General features: G+C 45.2%; 1 protein-coding gene across 1 annotated transcript; it reads right to left on the bottom strand.

Annotated features, from left to right (window-relative positions):
• Positions 1–698: 698 nt before the first annotated feature.
• On the bottom strand, positions 699–25,394 carry DCAF7 (DDB1 and CUL4 associated factor 7). Its single transcript, XM_075911528.1, has 7 exons — positions 25,007–25,394; positions 15,465–15,623; positions 14,831–14,942; positions 13,625–13,743; positions 11,137–11,346; positions 10,306–10,423; positions 699–7,846 (listed from the first exon to the last, which is right to left on the bottom strand). The coding sequence occupies exons 1-7, from the start codon at positions 25,142–25,144 to the stop codon at positions 7,674–7,676; spliced, it is 1,029 nt and encodes a 342-aa protein (XP_075767643.1). The 5' UTR covers positions 25,145–25,394; the 3' UTR covers positions 699–7,673.
• Positions 25,395–27,402: the final 2,008 nt, after the last annotated feature.

The following is a 27,402-nucleotide window of genomic DNA, read 5'->3' as shown; positions in this document are numbered from 1 at the left end:
TGCTTTTATTTGTATATGAGAGCTATCAGTTTAACGCCAACACATCCTCTTCTACTCTGCTCTTATGAAGTCAAGTAAGAGCTTCAGTTTAGACACGAATTAACTTCACCATATTATACAAAACAAATGGTTCCATCTGAGAAGGGGCAGGGTGCCTGTTTAGAAGATAATCTAATTGGAAAGACACAGTGATGTCCACAATTAGACTAGAGGATGATTTTGTCCTAAAGTTACAACTAATCTAAACGTCAGGGATCATTTAAACCAAAATTAATCCCATGTCCAAACTTTATTTTGATCACTGTAACAGGTACTAGTGAATTATTGTGCTTTGAAATGCCATTTAGTGAAGGCCAAAATCCTGAAGGAGAGGAGAATCCAAAGAACCAGGTTATGTAGTATTGGGGGCTGGTGGGTATTTACCTTAACTGGTCATTCAAATTTAGCTGTATGAATTGATGTGTTGGTATGTAGTTTGTCACGTGTTACTAGCAACCCAAATTGGTCAAGTTCTGTCTGGGACCCGACACAGTAGAACAGAGATGATCACTCAACTCCACTAGCTCAGGAAGCCCATTACTCCTTTCTCCGCACATCAGGGACCTTGCAATAAGACACAAAACAAAACAAAAATCGAAAACCATTTTAAGCAGTTTCCTGCTCACATGAAATCAGTTTTAACTCACCACACAGCAAAGTGCAATCAATCTATAAATGTTCCATTTTTATTACAAAGTATGAAAGGCAGAAAATACTGTACCTAATACACAGGTGGTTGAAACTTAAAAAGGTTAAAAAAATTGAGTAAAACTACATAGGAAGCAGGAAATAGCATAAAAGGATGCAATATTCCACTTTCAAGTGGTTTCATAAAAGATTGACTTAATTTACAGAGTTTCAATAATATGGTTTCAGGGTTTGGGTGTTAAAATCCATTGTAACAAAGCCTTTTACACTTTCTCTTCATAAAAATAATAAAAAAGGAATACCAGGACACTGCAGTTACTTGTGGCAACATGTATGGGTCTCCTGATAACGAGATGCTATGATTCCTCTAGTACAGTATAGTAGTAAAGTTGCAAATCTCAAGCACTATGAAAGAGGGAGGAAAAAAGGGTGCAAACACCCTGGCTATGCAGGACAGTAGTAAAAAGTCACTATTGCTTTAACATTTTAGTGAGAACAAGAAATCTGGATTTCATATGTATGTTTGTACAATCATGCTACAAAGATCACACCTTCAGGAAGTTATCACAATGAGACTTTAAATGGGAACAGCAGAAGGGAATACACGCAACAGAAGCGAACATCTCCTACTTAACTACTAGTGGTAAAAAAGCTTGGGCTCAACAGATTTAATCATTACATTGCACACTGCTGGCAACCGGAGTAGAATCAGTTCCTTTTAAATAGCAGTCGCCACAATTTGTGTCCACCAGGTTGTCAAAAACCGAACCAAACCACATGCTTCACAGCAGCTCTATTTACTACTAGAGTCTTTCCCCCTTTATTTAGCAAGCTCTTTATGCCTTCTTTCGATGTGCCTGACCAGTTATACTCTCGCATTAAAGGAAAACGTGTGTATTTTACAAATAGGAAAACTGAAATTCCAAGAGATGCCGACTACTGGGTACAAATAAGAGATGGAACTACAGGGCCTGCAGTTTGTTGTGGCGACAGAATCTTACAAGAATTAGAAAAAAAACAAACCCTGTCCTTTGTTTGCTTGTCTGAAAAGGAAACCATGCAGGTCATTTTTCTCAATAGCAAAGAAGTTCTAGATTGATGCTCAGTATCTGTGCGCCTGAGGAGGCAAATATGAGATATTGGGTAGACTAAAGTCTTTCCAGCAGTCCTCTTAGAACTGCTCTTGCCTCTATGCTCTGCCTCCAAATGGCAGTTACTATTTCAGTGCTGGTGAAAGGTGCAGGATCAAAAGTCTTAGGCATTGAGACCCTCTGACTACAGCACAGGCTATGCAAATTTCTCCACTCAATCCCTTTGCCAGTTTGCCTCACCTATGACCTAGAGATACCTTCTCTACGGGAATCTGGTAGCGAAGCAAGCATGGAAAAGCACCACCTACTGTTAAATCCCTGGGCTTCCCTGCAGACATTAACAAGGGGGCCCATCCAGAGCCATATGTACTCCTACCTATTAGGAATCAGATTTGAAAACAATTTCAATTCATACAGGCCACTGATCAGCCAGTCAAAACAGTGTCTAGACTGGGATTTGAACCAATGATCTTATAGAGAAAGGCAACCAAAATCAGAGATATCCTGACTGTCCACTGACAGATACTGCTCCCCTTGGGTTTGAAGTGGCAGAACCATTTTGTATGGAGGTAGTGGACTAACTCTTTCAATACTTTGATTGGGCTATAAACAATTGAACAGCCCTGTTGTACACCCAGCTGCACACTGTGATTTATCCATTTCTGCCTGTGCTGTACTGAAAGAGTTAAACTAGTCAGTACCAAAAAATTTACAAAGTTAAAAATCTTTGAATTCTGCATCTTAAGTTGCAGAAAGCTACGTCAGTTTTACTGACATTACAGAACTGACAAAGACAGCAGAATTCATCTATATCCTATACCACCTATCTACCCAAACCACCTCTTTACTGCTGTATGTTTTAAAGGGCACCTAATTCCAGTCTCCCTCCCACCCCCCCCCTCGCCCTCCAAACACAACTAGGCAATAACAGAAGTACCCCAATGAAGCAAAGAAAGTTTTGTTTGGGCAAAAGGCAAAGTCAAGTGCTTGAGTGATCCCTACTGGACCATACTGTTATCTGAATATAAAGCCTCACACTTCATAGTGTTAATAGCATTTTCAAGTGCTCACATTTTTGGTGTTGCTTTCAGGTGGCGGTGGTGTGAAAGAGGTCACTATGTGCTGCCAACCAGAACCAGTTTGGAACTTCAGCAATCGTGAAATTCTCACACTGTATTTAATGTTTTATGAATCAGACACAGGGTTCAGAGTCAAACTCCAACCTTAAAGGACTGGATAAGAAGAGGTTATTCCCTTCCTAACAAAAATACACCTGCTAAAGTGCCTTTTCAAGCATATAACCAGGCATGTTCAGTTTCCTTAACTTATTGTTTAAACTTTAAGTTCAAAATGTATGTGTGGGTCAACATTAATCTAAACACAAAGCCACAGATCAAGCACCTGCATATTTATCATCTCAACACTGAATCTATTCTGGTTGTGGACCTTTATTATCCAAGGTGTTCAAAAGACCAATGCAGGTGTGTGATCGTAACTAAATTTTGAAGAGTTCATGAATTTTGATTCATAACAGGCTCCTCGTAAGTGTCCGGGGGCATTAAAGTAAGGAACAACTTGCACTGCAAACGTCTTCTCTTTTTGCACTTTGAGACCTGAATTTCTTACTCAGGAGATTGTCAAAACTCTCAGCTTCTTGCCTATTAAATAGCACATGGCAGGGCAAGTTTACTTGCAACAATTTACCACAAACAAATTTAATTCTATGATATCCAGATTTAACACATTCATTCACAAGCCCATCCTTCAGCTAATGTTTAGAGTCTCACCACACATTTTATATTAAGATGGAAATCACATCTTTGGATTGGGTGCCAAAACACATTAGCTGCCCCTGTGATCATTGGTGACCAGGGCTGTTGGATTTTCAAAATGCAGCCCAATAGCTGGAATTAGCCAGCCAGAGAAGTTACACAAAACTGGTGAAGTGGGAGGAGAAATGGCACTTCAGTACCATTAGGCAACTTCTGTGCCAAGCTCACAGATACTTAGGAAAAGTTTGCACTTGTGGGTCTCAACCTACTAATCATTGTGGGCCACACATGCAGTTCTCTGCATTATGTGGTTTGCATCCACACTACCCATATGGCCCCGAGGCGGTCACATGGGCTGCAGCTATGTGCTGAATGGGCCACAAGCAGCTTGCAGGCTGAGAACCACTCGTCTAAAGTCCCCTCTCTCCCCTCGCCAGGCAAAATTCTGTATAGACATTGTAGATATTACCCAAGGCAAGTAAAGAGGCCAAAGGTAGCCAACTGGTCAGGTGAACGGCAGCAAGGATATAGGGCCTTAATTCAATACTCACTGAGGCCTATAGGAATGCTTCCACCGTGTTCCAGGAACTTTGGATCAGGAGCCTAATCCCTACAGACAAAGCCACAAATGTTTGACAAGAAATCTTATGGAAGAAGTCCCCAAGCTGAGGTCTCCTCATTGTATGAAATAGTACCATTTCTGCTGGTAGTGAAAGGTATACAACTTCATACAGTTATTCATAACAGCCTGTGAAAATGAGATGCGTCGTCACAAGCTCTTACTGCTCAATTCTCATTGGTCTAAACGCTGTTCTTGGTTTAGGTGGGATTATATTTTTGGAAAATCCCTTCAACTGTTAGTTTATTCACCTTCCTTAATGCAAAAAAGTTCATGCTCTCTCTCTCTCACTACATCAGCTAAAACAGTTCCATGAAAATCTCCCTTCCTCAGCTGGGCAGGAGGAAGAGAGTGATGTAAAGGTATTCAGATACCACAGTAATGGGCATGGTACAAGACTCTACAAAGAAGAATCAAGACGCATGTTCTATACCTCTCTGCATAATACCGTCAGTAATGGGCAGAGAAACCATAAGCTCAATGCTTGGCCCGATTCTTAGCAGTTTGTAGGAAATTTCAAGTTTCTAACTGAAACATGAACCTGTCAACATGAGAGACTAGAGAAAACGATAGACAAGAAATGGTTAAGATCATGAGGGCCACCGTTTTTGATACATTCTTTGTAATTCTGCAAATATTAAGATTTCAGATGAAAGTATATTGTTACTATAATTTTTTACTGCTGAAACCATCAGCTAGAAACAGATGAACAGCTATATTTTTAACTGAGCCTTGCAGAAATCTGTCTGCAGCCAAGCAGCAGCAAACTCAGCCTTTACCCACATAATTTACATCAACAAACTTCAGAGCCTAATTGGGACTATTTAAATACAAAGCAGTCCTTCCCCCATCTCTTCCAAAATCCTACTTCCCCAAAAACAAAATGCAAAACTTATTGCAATGTTATGTAAACACATTTAGTCTGCACATTAGTCAGGAAGCAAAAAGTTTACACTTTTGAGATTAGCTTGTTTACGCTGGGCCTAGTATTTGCATTTGCAAGAATTTTTGTACAAGCAAAAATTTTTCATGTAATAGTGTTACAAGTGCAACAAAAGAGGCCTACTCAATAAGTCAATGTTACTACGAGAAATGCAACTTCGTTTTTTGGATGTGCTTGTATATTTAAGTTCTAATTTTAAAGGCGCAGCTCTACTCTGAAGAGTGACCAAGTTTCACACCTGTGCAACAATGATTTCCAGAGCAAATTTGCTTAGAAAACCAGAGATGCACATGGAAGCTAACTGGCAACCATGCCAACCGCTAGGAATCTGAACACAAGACAGTTCTTTCTGGCTCACAACAGTACAATTTTGTAATCTGAATGTAATCAATTTTATTGACGATGAGTGAGACTAAACAGAATGCACCTCATTCTCCCAGAGAGATGTTGGCGCTGCACTGTTAACAGAAGTAAATCTCTCTCGCTAATGAGAGGTGATCAGATAAATTTGATTGTGCATTTGTATACTCAGTTTTCCAGGGGCGTGGTTAAAGTCACCAGAAGAATAATTTTTTGCCTGTTATTAGAAACATCCAAGATTACAAATGGAAGAGGAGACATCTCTTTTCCCAATTTAATTGGTCAGCAGGCAAGACTGAGTGTTTAATTGACTTCAGGTGGCTAGTTTTCCCTGTTTGTCCTTATATCAGAACAAGAGAGACAGCAGCTGTGGTTACAAGAGAGTTGGCCAAGGACTCAGGAGAGAAGGTGTTTGTAACCAAAGCTACTTTTAATTCATTTTTCTAAGAATATCAGGTTTCCAGTATGATATTATCTTTAAGTATAATGCTGCCTTTGGTTTTCACTCAATATCAAGACTGTCTTTCAAGGTATCAATTGGTGTCAGCTGATCTGGATATTGATCTCATCAGCTCAGTCTACCATTACAGTACGTAGACCTCACCACAGTGTTGTGTTCAGTTTGTCACCTTCTCTTCTGAAGGGTACTGAAGATAGCTCATCAAATCAAGAGAATGACAACATTCAAACTACCACATGGTAAGATACACAGAATTTTGCTAACCTTCAGGAGCTTTAATCAAAGGATTATGGTGACAGAAAGCTGATACCACCCCCCTTTAACCTTTCCATTTCAGAAAGGGAACCTGGATGAAAATAGAAAGTTCCCTCCACACCACACCTATCCTGCTCCTTTTACAAAAGAGACAGTACTTAAGAGTGATAACTAGAGCCAAACACAAGGTCTCCATTTGAGAAGCACATTAGGCATCTTCTTTTATTTTAGATCAAACCCGGTATGTTACTTTAGGAAACTTTTCCTTACAGGGGCAAGACTTGCCTTTGGATAGTAGCCCCACTATTGTGACTGTTTCTATCATATTCATCCAACAAGATCTGACAGTACGATGCTAACGCTTCTCTCCTTGCTTTTAGGGACAAAGGCTAGCTCTTCACTTTCTTGAACTCCCAAGAAGATGCGCTGAATGCAACAGAAATTCCGTGCTAGAAGTTAGATACAGAATTTTGCTTAGATTACGGTAGCCAATCAAAAGGAAACTGGAAAGTATGAAACCATTTTATGATGATTCCAATTGGAAGCGTTCTAGAGGAATCATTTGACTGGATGTGTCGATCCAAAATCTGTTGCAAGTTGCATTGTTTTCCAGAAAGATTTTCAAAAATAGCTCTAGTTATGCTAGCATCTTTTCTCCATGAATCCTATCACCATTTAGTTAAGTAATACAGCTGTGAGAGACTCAATAACTCAGTTCTGACCTAACTAAAGGCCCACCACAGTAACAACTGCCTCTAGCATCAGTTAAGCTGAAAGAACTGTGCAACAAGTAACAGTAATTCACAGCACCAGGTGATTCTGACCAAATGGCCAGGGGCACATATCCAAGGCAATAGCTACAGCCACAGTTATACTGCCAGGAAGCCTACAATGATGCTTATGGCCCAGTATCAGCAGATCCCACTTTGGGCTTTATAGAAGTGGATGACATATCAAAAAGAAGTGGGATGAAGAATCTACTTAAGAGAAACTTAGTCCAATATATAAAAACATATAAACCTTCCAATGGTTTAGGGACAGTAACAGGAATGATTAACAATTCCTGCAAAGGTGGTGGTTAATATTAATATTTTTTTCTTTCCACCTAGTTTTGCACTTCCAATTAGTTGGATAGATGTAAGTGCTGCCTCAGCTGGCTGACAGACACATGAACATATGCAACAACTTAAAACAGTCATATAAAGTCTGTAATGCTCATTAACACAGTCAAACAGATATACAGAACTTTTTAATTGAGAAAAATATTAAAATCAAAACCCAGAATGTCCAAGAGGCTGGGTGTGTCCCTTCGGCTTCTGAGTCTTGTAGGGACAGCCGACACCTGCCATTAACTCCTGTAACAGTTTCTTGGAACAGTAGATGCAAAGCAACAAAAGATACTGGCCACTTGAAACATGTTTGTTCTTACTTTAGAGGGGAGGGGAAATTATACAGCCCTGCCTCAGTTTGGCACAGACCAATAGTGTTACACTCTCAAGATCTCCAGACAGTTGTTGTAGCAGATAGCTATCCAGTCCGGTTGAGTTGATGCCCACTGTACATTGTTGATTTCCCCTTCTGCTGTGTAGGCCAAGATAGGGTCCTCAATGGCACGAGGCATTTGCTGGATATCCCAGATGAGGGCCTGATGGTCATCCGCTACAAAAAGAGGTAAGACAAAATTAGAACCAGTCATCTCAGAACTAGGTACAGGCATATTACTGAGGCTAGTTAGCAGGACACAGTTGCAAATGCAAGCTAAAAATACTCAGTGAAAAATCCAACTGGGCAATTCCTGAATATGGAGGAAACCAAGATCTCATGAAGTGAAACAACCCCACTCCACCCTTATTTGTACAGGTCTTTAAATCACTACCCCTTTGTAATACGGTCTCTAGAGAAATGGTGGAAACAACAATAGACACATTAAGAAACAGGTTGGAGAAAGCACTGAACATACACTGACAAGAACAATCTTGCATTAGCCAAGGGGATGGACTAGACCAGGGGTTAGCAACCTCTTCTGGAGCCCCTCCCCCCTAACTCCCCCAGCAGCAGGTGCTACAGCCGTACGGCTCCCTGCACGACTGGAACGCTAGCGCTGGCTTCCTGTGGCGGTGGGGGAAAGAGGAGCCCCAGAAGAGTAAATCTGGCCTGAGGCTTTGAACCTCAGTGCTCCCTGCCCACAGGGCTGGAGCACCAGGCAAGTGAGGTGTTTCAGTTGGGGGGTTTTGGAGGATTTTTTTTTTTTTTGGCTTCTCACTTGTGTGGTCCCCGACTGATTTTTCTGTGGGTCAGTGGCCCCCAACCCAAAAAAGGTTTCCCACTCCTGCCATAAATAAAGACAATGTTGAAACCTTTTGCATTGGACATAATATTTTACTTTATTTAAACAATGAAGCCTGGCCAACAAGCCCCAATTAGGGCCCAGCCCCCAGCTGGCCACAGCATCATAACATTCCTGCACCACCCCCACACCAATCTTGAGCCCATCATACATCTGAACTCCCTGCCCTGAGCCCCTCATACTCACACATCACCAAACTCATGCACCCCCATTTCCTCAGCCCCGCCATAAGAGTGACAGAAGACAGCCTGAATGTGGCATGAAGCTAGATTTGAACAGTTATGATGTAAACTTCAAAGAAATGTGCAAAAAGATGCTGCAGAAGTCCCATTAAATAAAGTCAATGTTTCATTTATGCTATTATTAATCATGTCAATTATCAATTTATATTAAGTTGTATATTTTCAGTCAAGCAAATGGGCATTCTTAATTGACCATTTGTTCTGAATTTTGATGTAATTTGGCTCTTTGGTTTGAAGATTGCTGACCCCAGTACTAAATGGAACCTAGGAGACCTTTCCTATCTTTAATGTACGTGGTTTTAAGCTGTGTGTGAAAGGAGGCTTGCACAATTTTCTTAGAGAACTGCACAGATTTTCTGACTACAGACATGGGTGCCCAGAAGGGATGTTATTGTGCACATGACTACATGATTAACCAATAAGACTGGGCTTATCGGTTAATCCTGTTGTCTGCATGCATTTCCTCCCTCCTCCGTCCCGCTGCCTCTGTATCAGAGGCAGCAAGAGGGAGGAAACGGGAGCCAGTGCCCATGAGGAGCTGGCTTAAAAGCACCAGATCCGCCTGGCCTTCCTCTCCCCCACGCAACACTAAGGGTAAGGGGTGTAGACTGGAGCCCATATGTACAGAGATCCGGCTTTCAAACAGGCTCCCCCCTCATACCGGCTCTGCAGCGCCATCTGCCTTCTACCCAGGCAGCAATGGCTGGGTGGGGGGGAGGGGGAAGAGGGGAAAGGGGAAAAGAGGAGAGAACCGGACACGACACAGGAGAAGCTGTGCCAGGAAGCAGCCTCTTTCCACGGCAGGGAGCTCGGGCCTGCTGATAGAGGCCGCTCTGCATCCCACAGAGCAACCAGCCTCTGTCTGCAGCAAGCCTCGGCCCACTGTGGACAGAGGCTGCTTTGCGGCAGTAGCCCCTGTATCAGATTCAGCAGCACAGGGCAGCAGGCAGCCCATCACCTGGTTTAAAAACCAGCTCCCCTTGTGGACTGGCTCCTGCCTGCCACTCCACACTGCTGCTTCTGAAACAAAGGCAGCAGCATGAGGTGACAGGGGGCTCCCCGGGAGCAGGGCACTATCAAATCGTTGTGGAACTGATAAGGTTTTCTGCAGTTACATGACTATTCAATTACACAACAGCTAATGTCCTTAGTGCCCAGTTCCCAATGGCAGCCCATGTACACAGCCAAAATCAAAGTATGGTCTAATGGATTTGAAGTAGCCATATACTGAACCTCTCTGCAGTGTGCGCAAATATATTACACCTTCGCCAGAAAAGGGCTCTCCACAAGACATTCAGCTAGTAGCCATACTTAATTCCTCACAATCTAAAAATGCAGAAGTGAGGACAGTTAGTAATTATAGTTTTATTACAAGGAGAGAAAACAACCCACAACTGGATACATTAGAGGTAATGGAAATGAATGCAGGAATCCCAGGCTAGAAGTTCATACATTCAGAAAGCTCCTGGGGGAACAGAAAGCCCAAAGAGGGAGGAACTGAGAAGCAGAACAGATCTTCCCTTGCTCACCTGCTGTACAGATATGGCAGGAAGAGTGAGGTGCCCAGGCAATGCCATTCACACATGCTCGGTGGTTGTTTAACCTGGCAACAGGCGTGCAGGGAACTCTGACGTCTAGAATCACCACCTTCGGAAGCAACAGGAAAAACATTTGTTTTCTGAAGAAAAACCCTTGAAAGAAACAAGACATTTTGGCAGACTGCTATGAACACAGCAGTCTCCAACGATATACACGACTGACCAAAAGCAGTTTTAAAAATAATATCTGGTTAGTTAGGTCTTTTGAAAGCAGCTACAGAGCTCACTGTGTACACCTTGTGTAATATGTAACAAGGGCAGAGTGAATTATGAAGTTACAGTTCCAGGCAAGGGAATCGGTGATGTCAAACTAAACAAAACTCTGTGCCTTTTGGAGTCACTGGAGCTAGATGGATCTTGAGTATGAGCGTGACAAAAACCAGTGTCAAAATCAGCTGCAGGTTAGAGGAGCCTTTCAACTCCTCAAGACCTACAGCTGCATATTACAGACGCACAGACCTAGTAGACATACGAAATCAAGCTGGCTTTTATAAAAAAAAGTGTTAACACTGAAATTCAACATGAGAACTGAAGTGAACAGTGTACAATGCAGTGAACAACTCCACAGAATAGCTCATCCAATACTGCTCAGAAGCTAGGCTTCTTGCAAATCCGTATCTACAACCCTGTCCTGGATACCCAATATTAAGCACTTACATACCATTCTCCTCCTGCAAAATGTTTTCAAGCATTGACTGAGCAATAAACACATCTAAAAAGTCCAACTGCTGAAGCCTATAGGGCAAGTAGTCATTGCCTCACCTCCATACCATCCATGGCCATTGTTGCAAGATAGTTGGGATCCTGTTTGTTCCAACAGAGACGCAGCAATGGATGGTGCTGTGGATCCTCATAGATAATGGTGCTGTGCTCCAGATGACGAAGGTCAAACATCCGCACTGAGCCATCTGCGCCAACTGAAGCAAACATGTCTCTCCCGCCACCCGCGCGGCTAAATGCAATATCATACACCTGCTCAGTGATAGAGGAGAGAAGACGGCATTATTTTAACATTCCAGTTGGGTTCCTATTTCTCCATTTTCAAGGAACGTGTCCTGTTAATTCTTCCTCCTCCCCACGTGGGTTAGTGTTAGTGGATGCACAAAAAGCACACCATCATGTCAAAGTCTCTTGCAGTTTGAGATGGGAGCATGCTAGGAGTGCTAACCACACCGCTGTAAAAGCAGTTCCAGCTCTTATCTGCACCTGGGCCTTTATCACTCCAAGAAAAATATCACCATCATGTAGCACATGTAGCTCAGTGTGTATGCTTATTTACAGAGAAACATACAAAAGTCTTATGATCCAGGGTGGGATCAGTTTCTTATCAGATGCGTTCTGTCTGGGGAATGCACTAAGGGGAAGTTTCCATTTAATTAGAATGGCATCGCTGACTATTCATCATGTTACCAGGCATATGATTTTACTGAGAAATGCAACAAATTGTACGAAATATCGCCAATCTCTTGGTGGAATATATAATATAGTCTACTGACCAATGATGCAGCTAGAGACAGAAGCCTGTTCCCTAGCTCAGAATATGGTTATCCCCGTAAAAGGGAAATTTAGAGGAACATAACTTTTTAAGAGGGGGGTCTTTAAAAATGTATCAGTTCTAATTCCATCTTCTGAGGCTTTAGGAGTTGGAATCCAGAAACTAATACAACTTAACCAGAATAGTGGAGAGATAAGAAATTTACTACTACTACTATATATATATAATTTTTTTAGAAGCTTGAAATGAATAAAAAGGTCCTTTATAGGACACAGGTCTTACAGGTTTTGTTCAAAGTCTAGAATGACCTGCACCCCAAGATGACTTTTATACCACACATTTAATATAGTATAAAACAAAACACTTTTCATGTTATGACAACACTTAAGGAAGAAGGGAGGGGAGAGGAAGAGGTTGGTGGAAACTTTGCTGGGGAATACAGGCTTCAAGTTTAATTCAAACTACTAAAGATGTTAATAATGCTCCCTGAAGTAAAGGGGCAGAAAGTCTCAGGGAACAAAGAACCCTTTCCTTTCTTTCCCCACATACAGCAGTGCTCACGGGAGCTTCCTCTGAGAGGCACAGTCAGTAAAGATTCCCTGCTCCACTCCCTCATAAATGGAGCTAGGGAGCAGAATAAGTCTACCTTAGGTAGTACACTGACACCTCCCTGGTCCAGCACCCTCAGGACCTGAGTTGTCCCGAATAAGGGCATTTGCCAGACCAGGGGAGGTCAGGTGTCTGGGTTCTCCTGGGGCTCCTCCCCTGACTGCTGCCCTGGGAGAACCCAGAGGCCTGACCTCCTCTGGATCACGTGCCTGGCTCTGCTGCTCCCTGGCCACAGCCCTGTGCAGGGCAGCAGCTACTCCTGGGGTTTCTTGACACTGGCCGCCTGGCCCTGTATAAGGCAGCAGCCATTCTTGGGGCTCCCTGCTCCTGTTGGTCAGCCGCCTGCTGGGCCACAGCTGTTCCTGGGGCTCCCTATCCCTGTCCCCCCCCCCAAAGGATGGCAGTTTCTCCCAGGGCTCTTTATCTCCAGGTCACTGGCTCTGTGGGCTGCCACCAATCTGACCGGCTCCACTCCCAGCAGCTCTCAATCTCTGCGGCTACGGCTCTCTGGTCTAACATCCGTGGTCCTTCCAGACCACAGATGTTGCCAGATCAGAAAGTCCCTGTATAAGCATTTTTCCATTCAGGCCTGATCCTCCAAACCCGTAACTGAATGAGAAAGGACATTCAGTATCAAGTTTAGAATAGGGGTGGGCAATAAAAGGGTGAGTGGTTCACCAGGATTAGCCCTTGGTGGGCTGCTGCTGCTATATTTATCTGTGCCTCTGCAGGTACAGGTGACTGCAGCTCCCATTGGCCAGGAATGGTGATCCATGGCCAATGGGAGCAGCGCTCCCCAGTACTTGCAGAGGCATAGGTAAATATGGTATCGTGGGGACCTGCCAAGGGCTAACCTCAGGGACAGGATCCAACTCGCAGGCCAGTATTTGCCCACCCCTGGATTAGAACAAAACAGATGGTAGAATATTCTACCATCTACAGTCTAAAAGGAGCACAAGCAACTATGGAGAATTTCAGATTACAGGCAACTTAATTTTAGACAAATATATAATGTACAATCCAACTGTTTTCTAAATCCTCAGATTTTTCTGGACAAAAATTGGAGAAATACGTTTCAGTTATAGATTTCAACAGATGTAATGCAGATAACTGTATGAATGAGGAAAGGAAGAGCAATATTATCACCTCTTTGTCATGTGCAATAAGCTGGGTCTTGACATGGCCCGATACCAGATTTACTCTTCCCAACACCTGCCCAGTCTCCAGGCCCCAAATAGTACAGGTTGTGTCAATACTAGAGGTACCTAAAACAAAAAGGTTGGTAAGTGGTGGCACTAAGATCTGTAAAAGTGCAATCTAATCACTTACAGAAGTAGTCTCATGTGTACTTTGAAATCTATGGGTAAACATGACATGAGCAAAGTCTTGATTAAAATGATGATTAAAACGTTTGACATGCCTGAATTAAACTATGGTCACAGATTGAATCTCGCCTGCACAATGTGTGGCCCATGACTCAGGTTATAAAGAAATGTTTAAGTCTCTAGCCCTCATAGCTGCAAAAACCCTCCCAAAGATGAATCAAGTATAAAGCACGCATGTCTGCCTGTCTACACAGATAGCCTAAGATAACCCACTGGGGTGAACTCCCCTACCCTATACGAAATTGACTGGAACATCAGCTCTAAAGCCCGACAAGGGTAGAAGTGAAGCCTTTGAGGGGTGCAAAATTCTGCAAAAAAGGAAACACTGGAATAAATAAAAGTTACTACAGAAGGGATACATGACCTCCTTGATCTCTCTTCACACTTCAACCTGATCTTAGTGGAGGTATGACTATGCACCAAAGGGAGTATACATCATCCTGGATTCACACCTCATCCCACACATTAGATTTAGACAATGCTCTGCTTTCAATGGTTTAAATCCTGCTGCTGCATAAGCATTTCATTGGAACAGACATGGGGTAATGATACTACCGGGGCTATGTTCTGTCCAACATTTTCAGCCGCAGTCAGATGGCTGAAATGTTCTAGAAGAGTCTCTGTACAAATTTAGCACTAACAAAAGGGGCCAGTTTGACTGCCCTGAAGACTGAAACCCTCTCTATTCAATATGTAGGTTCAGTTCAAAGAGCAGCCAGGGAACATCCTCAACCCCTGTGCACAACCCTGACCTGGAAATGCCTCCTCTATTTGGGGCAAGAGGAACGGGGGGGAAGAGTTCAGACTCCACAGTCCACTCTTGTGACACTTAAGGCAGCAGGGGTTTTGTAATGTAGAAACCTGGCCACAGAACACCCATCAGCTGTTAGTAAGTTCTAGTCACTGTGCACCTGGGCTAGATTCAATATGGTCAATTTTATACTGAGTAACGTTTTAGCAGTCTTACCTAGAAGATAAGGATCCACTTCATTCCAATCAAATGACGTTAATGGAGCACAAAAATCAGAGTTCTTATTATTGTTCAGCAAGCATTCCAGTCGGGTCTCAGTTTCACCCACCTTCAAGGAGAAGTTAAATACACAATCACTGCCTTATTGAATGGCCTGGCTGCAAAATCTAAGAGGTGCCCCACAGGCTTTCAGAACTGCAATTCTTAACTGCATTTAACACTAGTTTCTTCCATAAATCTCTCTTTTGTGAAGAGCTCGTAGCCGGTTGGAACCAAAACTGAGAAAGGGAAGAGCATATATACCTAACAAGGCTTTGTTCCAACAGCAACTATTGAGCCTTGCCATCGCATTTCATAAGCCACTTTCATCATTCTGACACTCCCAGAATTCTTAAGACAGCTCACAACCAGGGTATTTTTATTGAGAAATTCTGTGCTACTTTGAGAAGGCAGGTAAAAGACAAATTATCCACTATGCTGGCTTTTAATTATATCCCACACCCCTGCAATATGGTGAGCACAATACTGGAGATAATCCACCTCAAAAGAAATAAACTGGGAGAGAAGGGAATCAAAATGCCATGAAGTTAATGGTACACATGTAATCCTTCTCAAGAGGCTATTTACTTACTCTCCATACACGCAGGTAGTCACCACTGGTTGCCAACAGGTCCGGATACACTCCTTTGGTGTCAGGAATCCACATCAGCTTTGTAGTAGGATATGGATGATCAAAGGTGTTCCTGCAAATGAACTCTGAGCTCTCCTCATCTAAACCAACCAGCTGGACCTGCAAAAAAACAAAATGTCTATTAATTTCAATTTTCTGCTTAGCAAAATAATCATGTACATAACATGATCAAGACAATGTGTATAAATGACATACTAGTTTTAAGAGTCTACAATTGGCTATGACAAAGGGGAAAATCTTGGGTATCTTTGTGCATTGTTCAATGAAAGTTTCTACTTAGGCCATGGCCACACTATAAACTTACTAGCTGGAGTTCCCCGGCATTGCTTGGGAAATTGGAGGAACAAAATAAAGAAAAACCGTAGTCCATCATCTTTTTTCGAATGATAGAAAAGTTGCACTGATTTCTATAGGGACTAAAATATAGGTCCACGTCATCCCCCGGGTGGGCGGGGGCTAAGGGGGGGGAACGACCCCGGGTGGAGGGGAGGTTACACGCGGGAGGGGCGCCCCAGCTCGCGCCCGGGGCTGCAGGTGCCACAGAGGGCAGGGTGGGTGCCCGAGCCATTGTGCACATGGGGGTCGGGGCACTGTGTGCCAGTGTGGAGGAGGGTGCATGGGGGAGGGGAAGGGGGTCGCTTATGTAACCTCGCGGGCGGAAGGGGGCGAGTCCTGGACAGTGCTGGGGACCTCATGCGGTGGGCAGGGCGGCCCCTGCAGCGCAGTGTGTTACTTTTTGATTTTTACAGCTTGAGCTTGGGTCCAATCGGGTACAAAAGTACCTTAAAACCTTCTCCTGGATGAAAGGTTATCCTATGCAAAGTTTGGATACGGTAGCTCTTATAGTTTCCAAGTTATTAGCCCACAAACTTACAAACATTCTCCTTTCTATATTAGACTAGCTGGACTTACCCGGCGTTGCTCAGGAAACCGGAGGAACAAAATTTAGAAAATTTAGGAAAGGAGGGAACCCTGGGGGCTGACGGCTCCTGACCCACACCAGACCCTCTGAGAGCAGCAGGACCTTCCTCCCCCCAGGACCGAGCAGCCAGCCCCCAGGAGAACAGTCCACAGTCATGCGGCTGGTAGCAAGAGGACTTCTCTTTGCAAAGTTGGCTCAGGGATCCACCTGCCCTGCCTTGACAAGCAAAAGCTCAGAGCTCACATCTAACCCCAATGGAACCAGACACAGAAGAGCCCCACTCACAATACGAACAGCAGCCAGCTAGCTTCACAGTAAAGTGAGGGTTTAACCCGGCCATTCCGTCGTGCGCTGCAGCAAGCACACGGATTCCTTCTGCTCGGATAAGCCCAGTGCAGGGGCAGATGACGATTTTGTGGGGTCCAAGGCAGCACAATTTCGCAGGGCCCCCCTTTGACACGGCGCATGCACGGAGCTTCTTGTAGAGCAGGGCCCGGGGTGGCTGCCCTGCTCGCCCTGCCCTATATCCACCCCTGGCCCAGTGAGCTGAGCAGAAAGGCTGGACGGTTTTGGTTTCCGGGGGGGGGGGGTGGCAGGTGGGGAGCGACCCCGGGTGGAGGGGAGGCTACACGAGGGAGGGGCACCCCAGCTCATGCCCGGAGCTGCAGGTGCCACGGGGGGCAGGGCGGGACCCTAATTGGGTCCAAAAGTACCTTAAAACCTTCTCCTGGAGGAAAGGTTATCCCATGCAAAATTTGGTTGTGGTAGCTCTTATATTGTCCAAGTTATTAGCGCACAAACTTACAAACATTCTCCTTTATATATTAGATAAGGTGGTACTTGGACAGATGTGGTGGAAGATTATTAGATTCTCTATGTGGGGCACAGGCTGGCAATTAGGGAGATGGCAGGAGAGGGGTGGGGAGCAGAGGGGCACTGTACGTGGGGCACAGGGTGACATTTAAGGAAGTGGCAGCGGAAGGGTGGAGAGGAGCAGGGCGCTCTCCAGTTGGGGCACAAGTTGGCAGTTGGGAAGTGGTGAGCAAAGAGTGGGGAGAAGCGGGGCACTGTCTGTGTGGGACACAGGCTGACAGTTTGGGAAATGGCCAGAGAAGAGGGAAAATTATGAGTAAAGGAAGTTAAGATCGCAAGACAACTTGTGCCTAATTGAATCATTGCCAAATGAACTCAGTCATAACAAATTCAAATGGCTTTACACAGCCATAGAAAAAGGCTATTTCTAGCTTAGAACTAATCTGAAACAGACTTGAGTGTAACAACGTTAAAGAACATCTTGCTGCTCTAGAAGGCAGAAATACTTTTTCCACTCCTAGGTTGTCTACACTACACTGTTCTTCCGGAAAAAGCTACGCAAATTGAACAGCTTTTTCCAGAAAAAGCTTTTCCAACATTTGGCTGGTCTAGACTGGGCCAAATGTTGAATCCCCCCCTTTATGAAACATCCCTTCTTTCTCGTAAAACGAGGTTTACAGAGATGCCGAAAAACGTGTCTGCTCTTCTGAACATTTTTTTGGAAGAGCAGACACGTTCCCTGGATGCGAAAGAGTTTTTCTAGGATAGCTCCAGTATCCCGGAAAAACTCTGTGATGTAGACATAGCTCTAGTGAAGAAGACAGAACTGCCTCCCACCGCAGCCAGGCCTCTTCTCTGAATACTCCCACGCCTCTCACCTGATTACTTATACCAATGTTGTTTGCCAGAAACACATAATGGTCTCAACAGAACAGAAAATAAAACATTTTTAAAGTGTGAATACATGATGTAGGGAAAGTGTGAATTGATGCTGACAATCTGGCTAGTTATTTACTAACATCACAGCTTCAGTTTTTTATTCTGGTTGCAAAGACGACTGTGATAAGACAACCGCCTACACCAGGGGTGGGCAATTTTTTATGAGGGGGCACGCCAAGATTTTGGAAAGCAGTCAAGCGACACAATCTTCCATGATATTAATGGAGGGGATCGCAGGGTATGGGATGGATGTTGGGTACAGAAGGGACCTTGTGGTAAGGATTCGGGTGAGGAAGGGCCTGTGAGGTCTGGGAGGGAGTTTGGGTGAAAGAAGCAGTTGTGACCTGGGGCACAGGATTGGAGTGCAGGGATTTGGGTTGTGACCTACGGCAGAAGGGGACTGTGATCCGGGGCAAGGGTCTGAGAGGAGATATGGGCTCGGGAGGAGGGCAGAGGGTTTGGGTTATGTGGGGTAGGAGTGGGGTGTCAGAGGGTTGGGAGGATGGAAGGGTTGGGGTGTCAGAGGCAGGCTTTGGCTGGGAGAATTATCTGAGACACTCCCGGCCAGCAGCCCAGCACAGTTCTCAGGCAAGAGCCTGCCCCGCCCCTACACAGGCTGCAGGGCCATGTGCTATGAATAAGAGCCTGAGGGAATGGGGGAGTGGTGCTTTTCTTGCTGCCTGTTCTTGAAACAGGCAGCCCCCATTGGCTAGAAACCACCCAATGGGATTGTGCTAGAGGCGGGAGCAGCACCACTCCCCCGGTTTGAGCGGTATGTGGCAGTCAGTGAGCTGCCCAAGGTCCCACTGGGCTGCTGACTGGGAGCTGCCTAGGTTAAGTGTCTCATGGCCAGAGCCTGCACTTGGCAATCCACTTCCTCCTGAACCCCTACCATAGGTCACAACTCCCTCTCAGAGCCTGCACCCCTTCTTACACTCCTCCTCCACATCAGAATCCTCTCCTGCACCCATACCCCTTCCTGGACCCCACACCCCAATCCTCTGCCCCAGGTCACAACTTTCTCCTTCACCCAAACTCCCTTCCAGACCACGCACCTCCTGCACCTCAACCCCCTACCCTGAGTTCCCTCTGCACCCAACTCTCATCAACATAGAAGAGCTCAGCCCTCAACCACTTACCAAGTTCTGAGTGCCCCCCAAATTATTGCCCAGCGCTGCCATAATACATGCCTTTGTCACCTCAAGACCGATTACTGCAATGCAGCCTGTGTAGAACTACACATTTAATCAGCTTTTCCAAGTTTATCTCCAGATGAACAGAGACTGGTCTGTGCCATTTTTCATAGTAGTACTTCCTTTATATCTGCAGTGTTGCCTAATGGCTAAAGCACTGGAGATCTGAGTTCTACTCTGCCTCAGTCACAGGCCTGCTGGACCATCACCTATGCTTCAGTTTCCCCATCAGTAACATGGGGATAGTGACATTGCTGGTTTGAAATCTAGGTATTCTATGCTTTGGAGAGTAATGAAAGCTTACAGTGGAGTGAATAGCATTTGTGTTTGTACCCACTGCAACAAAGGGGATAATTCACAACTCTATTACTGCACCAAATTCCCTGCAAACTCAGGTGAAAGCCTTGGAAGTGTGACTGAAACATCTCTTTATGAGGGATGTTAGATAAAGTGTGATTGAATAGTCGTGTAACTGCATGAAATCTTATCGGTTACATGATTATTCAATAGTCCCTGCCTCTGTATCAGAGGCAGCAGCACAGGATGGCAGGCAGGAGCTGGCCTGTGAGGGGAGCCAGTTTACAAAAACTAGCTCTCTTCAGTGGGAGGCAGCAAAGGGAGGGCAGGTGGGTTCATGTAACCAGCATGTGCAGAGAGCCAAAAGCCGGCTCCCCACGCATATTGGCTCCAGCTTGCCCCTCTCACTCTCCTTGCTGCTTCCTCTCTATCAGAGACAACAGCTTGGGGGTGGGGTGGGGCAGGCGGATCTGGTGCTCATGGGAGTCCTGCTTTAAAGCCACCTTCTCATGGGAACTGGCTCCTGCTACCCCCCCCCCCCCAAGAGGGGAACATGTGTAGTCGATAAGATTAATCGATAAGCCAAGGCTTACCGATTAATTGTGTAGTGGACTACACATTGACATCCCTACTCTTTATAACTTTGACAGCTAAAAATCTTATTTATTTATTTTTAAGTGAAAGCTGAGACTCTGGAGAGAAATTGAGAGTCCTGTCTGTACCCCTCGCTAATTATTCATGCCCCCTACTTGTAAACTGTGCCTTAAACCAGTTCAGAAACTTCTTGGGTGCAGAACGTAGCAGACTACTGGAGTGGAGAAACACTACTGAACAACAAGCAGCAGCACAGACCACTGCTTTAGTTTCCAGTCTAAACCTGAACTGTTTACCTACAAAGCCCTAAACCAGCATCTTTTACAGCAGGCTACGTAAAAAGCACCAGCAAAGTCAGTACAAATTAGAATTTCATACAAACAATGACTTATTTATTTCCTGCTCAACATACTATATGCTGAGATGCAATTACAATATTTATATTCTGACTTAGAAAAATGAGAATGTTAGTGATTTTTCAGTAACGTATGTTGTGACTGTTGCATTTTTGTGTCTGATTTTGTAAGTAAGTAGCTTAAGTGAGGTGAATCTTAGGGGTACATAAGACAGACTCCTCAAAGTGTGGAAAGGTTAAGAACCTGCCACTGCCTTAAATGATTTGAAATCAACAGTGACACCAGAGAGACTAACACATATATATATTATCATGAGCTTTCGTTAAAATCCACTTGATCAGATGGGCACTAAATGATCTGAGATATTCCTCCTTTCAAAAATGCCTCTCTCCTAATTCCATATGCAACAGATGCAATCAGCTAAGCTGCCTGGATTGGAAATAGCTCTAGCCAGTTGGCCATCATGACATGCTGCAAGAAGTACACTTATTACTGTAGGGCACTACAGATGGTAGGGCATGAACTGCCTCAGTTAGAGAAGTTATAAATTAGACTTTGTAGAGGGGTCTATGTTATCTGTCAAGGATGGGGGAAGAAATGCTGTTGTGTTTTTGCTTATCTATATTGCATGAAGGATGCCTGCACAGAAGCTCCTTTTTGAAGACATCCAAATCAAAGCATTACAAACCAGATAAGAATCTGTCCCACACTTCCCTCACAGTAGGCAGTTCTGCTGTAGCGAATGTGAGGAGCATTGATCTTTTTAAAAACAGACTTATTTTTCTTGTAATTAACAACGAGATAAGAATATTGGTGTGTTTTTAGAAAATCTACCTTCCTAAAAATAGTAACAAAATGGATGATATTCATTACAATTTTGATGTGTAATGAATTAGAAATACAGGGGAAGCAGAAAAGTCAATGTTTTCCAAAGCAAGGGGAGTAAAATTGGTAAGAAACACTGTTTTGAAACATCTAAGATAGGGATGTTAAATTGTGGATAATCAGCTAATCGAGCAGTTCGATTGGGGGGGGGGGGGAGGGCACTTGCTACCCCTGCTGCGGCTCTACAGTTCAAATGTGATGGGAGCCTAGTAGCTTCTATTCTTTTACATCTAAGAAACTTTGAGGTTTAAGAACATGAAAAGCCATCTTAATTTTAACTTTTCTTTTAAATGTTACTGACTGTACCTCACAAATTTTTTTAGGTCATTAGGCTCCCTTATGTGATTATCAAGTAAGTTTGCTAGCTGAGATAAGGCACATGTAAAACAACAGTTTTCAGACCTGCCCTGCAAAGCTGTCCTCATGTCCTTGAAACTAACAAATTATCAAACCAATGACTATTACATACTCTACAGCTCCACATTACAGATTTGTTTGCAATCAGGAGTGCAGGGGCATCTGTGCATGGTCACCAAGTTCAGAAAACACTACCAATACTTAAGCAGTAGCTACAGCTTTATTTCATGAACACGACAACCTCCCTGTCTCCATTAAGTATCTTTTTACATGGATAACCATCAATATCAGAATTTGTTAGCATCATGCAACCGAAAACCTGCACATGCTGTAAACAAGTCTGATAGTGTTTGCTTAAGATGCCTTTTGAGGAATGTGAAATCTGAAGGGCTGTGGTGCTCCTATGGATAGGAGTCTGGGATAGAAAGCCAAGTGCCTAGAGAATACTTCTAGCTTGGGCTGCTCGTGGGCAGACAGGTAAAGCTACCAGAAAGTTAGAGCCGTTTCAAAACACTACCCAGATGTAGAGCACTGTCTCCTCCAATCCCCTCCACATAAGCTGCAGAGTCTGTTAACAGTCAGGAGTCACACCACAGAACCTTACCCATGCTCTACTAATCAACCTCACCTCAAATTTGTTATTTTAGGTGCTTTGCATACACAGTGCTAGAGCATCATGTTTTGAATAGATTGTAACCTGACAGGATGCAGATAGCTATGGGATGCAGCCACTTTTTTAATCAAATGTTTTGGATTTTATTATGATACCCATTGTTCTTTTAGCCTCTCTGTACCGTGGAAAAATGCTGACTGTCACTGCATTTTTCAGAGTGTGTTTCCCTTCTGACATATAAAACTTTAACCTTCAGATGTTTTTGAATTACTCACTACAAGGCGCTTCCAAAGAGAGTCAGTGTTTTCCTCCCAAATAACTCAATCTAGCAGAGTATAAATAGTCCCCCCCTCCCTTTTTTTTGGGGGGGGGGGGAAGGTAAGAGAGAGAAATAAAGCCGGAAAGTTTCAGGTCAAGAGAATTTTTGGAGGAAATTGCAAGCGAGAAGGTTTTTAATGGCAGTAAACTGTCATTACATTCCTTTTTTAATCTGTCACTCTGACAAAAAGCCTGGCCCCCCAAAAGACCATTAACCCCAAACTTAGTTTATTTCCCATCCTACCACCACACTACACTCTTAAAAGGGAAACATATATTTCTCTCTGCAAGTTTCCACCTGCTCTGACATCACCTAATCTACTTTATATTTGAGAGTTTGTCTTTGTGTGTGCATCTGTTCAAGAAATCCCTCCTAAATAGTAAGAGCTAGGACCATCACATTCGGGATACAGCTTCCTCTTATTATCCATAACTTAAAACACAGTAAGAATCTGGTTGGGCCTGGGACAGGATTGCTCCTCATACAACCATGAAGAGAGACAGAATCACCAGGCATGTGGCAAGGGGCTGACAGGGTTCCCCACACCCAGGACTGCCCCAATTTGTGAGGGAACATTACTGGCTGTTCCCCTTCCTCATGCAGTGGAACATTCAGTGTTTGCTACATTCCTCACTCAGGCTGCAGAGCACAGAGGACAGACAAATCTGCACCTGCTCCAGTCAGGGGACATGCTACCCTCCCTCAGCTGTGTCCCCAGAGCTGTATCCGCCATGGATTGCTGCTTCTCACCTGACCTCAAGCTGCTACAGTGATCCTCTCTCCCCAGGGCAGCCTGCATATTCAACCACTCATTTCTAGCTCTACCCCAAGGCAATGATTCAAATGAAACATGGACAGTTGCATGATATTTTCCAAAACCCAAAAGTTAATTGAGTTCAGGACTCGAGCAACACGAGGTAAATCTTTAAGTATTATAACTGAAATTCACTTTTTTCAACAGCACTCTGTAGAGTTCATTTCCTCCAGTTTGTGTGAGGTCTTTCACGGTTGATGATTTATATTGGAGGCACAAATGGCACTAGGATTGTCAATGGGAAAACCACTCATTTGTTAAAAATTAGTTACAATTATCTTATGACTCTCCACTCTCCCTTGTTCCGATGCTAACTTTTGCCATTTTACAATTGCATTTCCTTGTTTAAATCTCCTATGTGTGTGAAACTGGCACGAACAGCCTGCTGATTAAAGCTAGACATCACATTTGGATAGCACATTAGATGCGTGGGTAATAATTTAGTCAGTGTAAGATGCCACCACCTCAGCCACAGGACTGTCCCAATCTTGTTACGGTTCTCCACAAAGTTATAAGCCACACCACTCTCCTATGCCATCTCCCCTAGGAGAAAGAAAGAAGCCTGGACACTCACTGGCCCCACAGGGCAACTATACAAGGCCCTGCGCAGCGATGAAGACGCACAAGGGGCAGTGGCAAAGTCTCTCCTATGGGCTTTCCGAGGAGCACAAGGCCAGGAAGGGGGTGGGGGCTCGCAGCAACAGGCAGTGACACATTTCCACCACTCTCTTGGAAGTGCCGCACAAAGAACTCCGTGACTGGCCTACCGAGTGTGGCAGCCACCTTACCCTTAACTCCAACCCATGATCCCACACTTCCTGCCTTACCCTTAACTATACCCCTTGGCTCACAACCCCGCTCTCCTTACCCTTAACTCTGCCCCTTTTCCCACAACCCCACCTTACCCTTAACTATACCCCGTGACCCGTAACCCCGCCCTCTCCTTACCCTTAACTCTGCCCCTTTTCCCACAACCCCACCTTACCTTTAACTATACCCCATGACCTGTAACCCCACCCTCTCCTTACCCTTAACTCTGCCTCTTGGCCCTCCTTAACCTTAACTCTGCCCCTTTTCCCACAACCCCACCTTACCTTTAACTATACCCCATGACCGGTAACCCCGCCCTCTCCTTACCCTTAACTCTGCCCCTTTTCCCCACAACCCCACCTTACCCCATGACCGGTAACCCCGCCCTCTCCTTACCCTTAACTCTGCCCCTTTTCCCACAACCCCACCTTACCTTTAACTATACCCCATGACCGGTAACCCCGCCCTCTCCTTACCCTTAACTCTGCCCCTTTTCCCCACAACCCCACCTTACCCCGTGACCCGTAACCCCGCCCCCTCCTCACCCTTAACTCTGCCCCTCCCCCGCACCTTGTTGTTATACTCTTCCACGAAGCTGCCGAGCGCCAGGCGAAAGCGCTTGTCGGGCCGGACGCTCCAGTTCATGGCGTACACGGTCCATGGCGCCTCGTACTTGTAGATCTCCTTCCGCTTCCCGTGCAGCGACATGGCGGGGCCGCCGGGTTACCGGGGTGGGGGAGGGGCCGGGGGCCCGGGTGAGACGCGCGGGGGGAGGGGCTGTCCCGGGCCGAGCGGGGCCTACGGAAGCCGGGCACCGACGGGCCGAGCGGGGCTGCGGGGGGAGACCGCGGCCGGCTCCGAAAGGCGGAGACGCTCAGCGCTCGCCGCGGCGGAGACCGTTTGGGATTCGGCCCCCTCACACAACGGGAGCGGAAACCACGCGGGCTGCCCCGCCTCCTCCGCGTCCGTTGGCTGAGTCCGCCGCCACTCAGGGCATCGCGGACAGCCGCTGGGTGAGGAACCTGCCCGTCAGAGCCGTCCCTGCCTCTTATTGGCCCCTGTGCCGCTCGTTCTAAGGAGGAGCGCGCCGCCGTAATAGAATCCTCCGCTCGATCCCGCCCCCGACGGATGGGATGCTCTTTCTCAGCAGCTCATTGGCTGCGACGGGTCGCAGTGGCTTCGCTCCTTCATGAGGCGGGACCTTCTAGCACCCTGTCATTCTATTGGCTGGCCAAAGGTGTCAGTAAGGGGTGAGCTGGTGGGCAGCGGGCGGGGCTTGGGGCCCCTGTAGGGGTTAACAGAGCTCTTTGAGCTGTGTAGAGTTACAGGTTCGAATCCCAGGTCTTATAACTGGGTGGGGTATAACTACCCTGAGCAGGTCAGCTCGGCAGTGTTTAGGCTGGTAAGTTTTTCTGGAAAAAGATTTTTTTTTTTGCCTAAAAAGATTGCCAGCTGTCTACACTGGCCGCTTGAATTTCCGCAAGAACACTGACTTCCTGCTATCTGAAATCAGTGCTTCTTGTGGAAATACTATGCTGCTCCCGTGCGGGTAAAAGTCCCTTTTGTGCAAAGCTTTTGCGCAAAAGGGCCAGTGTAGACAGCTCAGATTTAACCAGAAAGGACACTCTCTAAATGACTTAGCCACCTGCATTCTGCTACAAAGACCTTTTACATCTGCACTTGAAAGGGAATCCTCTGAACTGTCATTCATGTTAAAATTCGACACTTGCCAACAAGGACTTAACAAGAATTTGAACTATCTCACCCATTACCAAGACAGTTTCCCCAATTATCACCTGTAATACCATTAACTCACAAACATCCCACTCTCCCTACCTTTAATATCAGCAATTCACAGACACTTACCTTCCTTCCTCCCCCCCCCCCCCCCGCATCACCCTTCTGTTCTGCAATGTGATTTGTCCTTTTCATATTTGTTCATTTTTTTTAATTGTATCCTTTGGTATATATGGTTGTGACTACTTTCTTCCACTATTTGATCTGAGGAAGTGGGTCTGGCCCACGAAAGCTCATCATCTAATAAACCATCTTGTTAGTCTTTAAAGTGCTACATTGTCCTGCTTTTAGCTCAGATTTGTGCAAAAAAGCCCCGATCGCGAAAATGGCCATCGGGGCTTTTTTGTGCAAAAGCGCATCCAGATTGGCACAGACGCTTTTCCGCAAAAAGTGCTTTTGCGGAAAAGCGTCCATGCCAATCTAGACGCTCTTTTCCGCAAATGCTTTTAACGGAAAACTTTTCCGTTAAAAGCATTTGTGGAAAATCATGCCAGTCTAGACGTAGCCCTCCCGTTTAGGGCCCTGAAATAAGGGCCAAGCAAGCAGTCCCTATGCTCTGCTCTTTTGGAAATTATGCTCCAGGCCAGCCCTTGCAGGTTCATTGAAAGAATTGGTGTGGCAGACTGCCACAGCTGGGCTACCCCAGGAAAGAGTGCCGTACTGTGCACAGTCAAAGGGTGCATCCCATAATGGATAGAAAAACAAATGAGGTTTCTGAAGTGTGGTGGTGATCATGTTTGCTTAAGACGCAAAAGTTCCCTCTTTCAAAACCAGGCAGAAACACAGGGTATCTGTTTTTGAACCACGTCTAGAGACAATCTGTACGGGCTCGTGCTCCACATGTTGCATTTCCTCACCCTTGTGTCCTGCACCAAGAGGCGGGACTATCCAACATCAGTTGAGGGTAAGGAACCCCAATGGGCCAGTGTTCATCCCACCTTAATCCCACAGCCCGTCAGGGACATCAGTTGGCCGCTCCTTCACCAAGCCGTGAGCATAGGTGTGTACCTGGCATGGTTCACCCCATCCCAGACGCCTGCCCTTCTGCGGCGTAAGGGAAAACCTGGCACATGCATATCTGGAATGTGCCAGGTTGCAGTCCCTATTCCGGCTCCTTTCCTTTCCCCCTTACCTTTTTATTTACGCACACCCCATCTGTGGCCCCACAA

This window comes from Pelodiscus sinensis, chromosome 29 (assembly GCF_049634645.1).
Source record: "Pelodiscus sinensis isolate JC-2024 chromosome 29, ASM4963464v1, whole genome shotgun sequence".
Lineage (NCBI taxonomy): Eukaryota > Metazoa > Chordata > Testudines > Trionychidae > Pelodiscus > Pelodiscus sinensis.
This window is presented reverse-complemented; position numbering and strand designations above follow the sequence as displayed.